The sequence below is a fragment of the Anarhichas minor genome, unplaced genomic scaffold, assembly GCF_050575085.1.
Source record: "Anarhichas minor isolate MPS153535 unplaced genomic scaffold, ASM5057508v1 ptg000004l, whole genome shotgun sequence".
Taxonomy (NCBI): Eukaryota; Metazoa; Chordata; class Actinopteri; order Perciformes; family Anarhichadidae; genus Anarhichas; species Anarhichas minor.
In genome coordinates, this window is record NW_027466450.1 from 2,456,160 (window position 1) to 2,458,819 (window position 2,660).

A 2,660-nucleotide genomic window follows, 5' to 3' on the forward strand; every position below is an offset into this window, starting at 1 on the left:
CTACTATTACGGTAATATCTACAACACCATTCAAAGCTGTTGTCACTGCAGATAGTTGTATGACAGCTTAAGTGTCGTCACCAATGCTTTTCAGTAGAACCTATAGCCAGCAATGTAACTTGAATTTTGGGCAAATCCCTATGACATCATTACCTGTGCACAAATCTGCAGCTACACTACATCTCAGTCCAGGGACCAAAGACCAGACCTGTGTAATGTACCTTCTGATATAAATCATACATTACAAAACAGTGTTGGGCTCAGAGTAACATTCATTAAGGACTTTGGCGGTTGTGAACCTGTATTCCAAATATATCTACTCCGTCCCCTGGTTAGTATCGTTTGCCCTCCATTATGGCGCGGCACCACCCTATTTTAACAAGTTGTATATATAGATTGGGCTTCAAGGTTTGCATATTTGTGCTTTTGTCCTCAATAGGGCACATGGCAGTATTTCTCGGTTAGGCGTTGCACAATAGCACAAAGTTGACAAAATAGGCCTACAACATTTTTACATAAATCACGTTTTTGTTTTTAGTTTTTCTTTAACTCCAGTTCTGTTGACAAGCCAAATCCTCTTTGAAAAGTGTCAATCCTCTCTCGGGCACTGTTTTTTTGTTTTTGCGGCTGAGAGGCCAGCAGGTCCCCAGTAATCTAGGTCCTAATGTAAAAAGTTCCCACGTTGTGACTTGTGTACACAGAGTATCCTGGAATGAAATACACCATTCGTGCACATGATTTCCTGGCGATTCATCGTGAGGACCCTGCCTGCTTGGATGGAGGGCTGCGGTCGAGGCTACCTAATGGCAGTGTGGGAGAAGCAGAGCGGAGGAAGACGCTCCTCTTTGCAGATCAGCCACAGGGTCTCCAGGGAGGCCATTAAAAGGAGAACTTCAGCCCGCAGAGCTCTTTGTCAGAGCAGAAGGAGCCGGACAGCTCGGTGTGTTTTCTGACCTGATAGTCGCAGTGAAGGTTTTCAAGTGAGAGTCTTGACCAAATGAAGGGATCTATTAATAACTCCCTCCGTAAGAGGACTGAATCTTGGCCCTGGGGCAGCATCAATGACTGGGGTAGACTTTCACTGGCAAGGGGGACCATTAGAATTCCAGGTAATATCGGATAGCATTTCTTGCTTTGCGTTATGGGTCCAGCCACAGAGGGCCAAGACCTACTGGTTGAGGGGACAAATAAGGTCAGAGACAGATGAGCTATCCAACTGAAGACACTGCAGGCTCCAGCTTTCATCCAGATAATCACAGGAATGTGGACAGGATCAGGGTGCTTTGGTCGCTTTGGAGAAGGGGTTTTTAGGTTCAATCCCAGTATAATCCAAACCAAAAGTAGGTCAAATCGAAATAACTGACAGCTCATTCATATTCCTGCACACAGCAGGTAGATTCTTGAAGGATTCATTCTGAACGAAGGTGCTTGAGACCAGTGGCCTTGTTTAATCCCACGTACAACCACAAGTATCGATTTCAAGGCAGTCTCGGCCTTTCCACTGCGGCATCCCTTCTCATGACGTCATGGCACGTCACATTCAATGTAGGGGATGTCGCTGTAACGGTGGTCTACCTCCACCCACTGCTGCACGGCCCGGGCCACGATCTCCTCGGAGAGCCTCTGGGCGTACTCCAGCAGCACCGGGTTGGCCTTAAGGGAGCTTTCCGGCGAGCCCATCTCTGAGTGAACCAAGTAGGCTTTCTCGCCCTTGCGCTCCACCTTCTCTGTGGAGTTTGCATTCTGGGCAGCGGAGTCGCTCCTCTTGGATTTGACACACCCCATACTCTGGAGGATGTCGCATTGATTTACTTTAGGCTGGGAGGTGTGCGAGAGTCTTTGGTTAGATTCCTAACTCGCACATCAATGTTGTCAGTCGGTACATCCCAGAAGCAACCCTGTGCTTCCCCTCGACTTCTCTCTGCTGTGGTCGGCTTTTCAGCTTCTGTCATCCGCTCCCCCTCTCATCCATGTCTGAGTGCCAACGTGTGTGGTAAATTCAGAGGGCGCTGGGGCGCAACCGGCTAGGAGGCCCATCCCCGTGTGGGTCTGATGGCGTTGAAACAGTCGGTCTTGCTCCCTTGCTGGCCAGAACCCATCGCTTCCTCAACTGCAGAAAAAGAGACAAAGCGGTTTTTAGTGATTTGATTTCCATCAGAGGCAGCCTACGAGTGCCAGATGGCGGCAACGAGGAAAGGATTTTCACAGTGGCTGTGGCAACTACGTGACCCAGGGCTCCAGCAGCCGGCTCGAGGTCAAGGCCTCTGGCGGCTCACCTCAGCACGGTCATTCCAGAAACACACTCTGCCCCTCTGCACATCAGCTGCGTTACACATTCACCTCCCCCCCCTCCACTACCTTCGGAGTGTTTTATGACTCAATCCCTCGGCCTATTTTGTGTTGCATGACACAGGCACGCCTGTCCCTAGCTTGAGTGCACTGATGCTGTTTTGTTGTAAGCCTGTGTCTCCCATCTGTTCCACTAAATCAGCCTCGCAGCCTGATTCACAGTGACAGCTCCTTTTCCAGGACTATGGGCCTTGGTGCACAGCAAACATGTGCTTCATTCAGAAAGCTGCATGCTGTAGTCTACACAACACCAGGCCATGAATGATTTATGCAGAGCAGAGAGTCTCCCTGTGAGTAAAACAACATTTGGA

At 49.3% G+C, this 2,660-nt stretch overlaps 1 protein-coding gene across 1 annotated transcript; it reads right to left on the bottom strand.

The window, feature by feature from the left end:
• Positions 1-1,524: 1,524 nt before the first annotated feature.
• Positions 1,525-1,785, bottom strand: akap19 (A-kinase anchoring protein 19). Its single transcript, XM_076102939.1, has one exon. The coding sequence runs from the start codon at positions 1,783-1,785 to the stop codon at positions 1,525-1,527; it is 261 nt and encodes an 86-aa protein (XP_075959054.1).
• Positions 1,786-2,660: the final 875 nt, after the last annotated feature.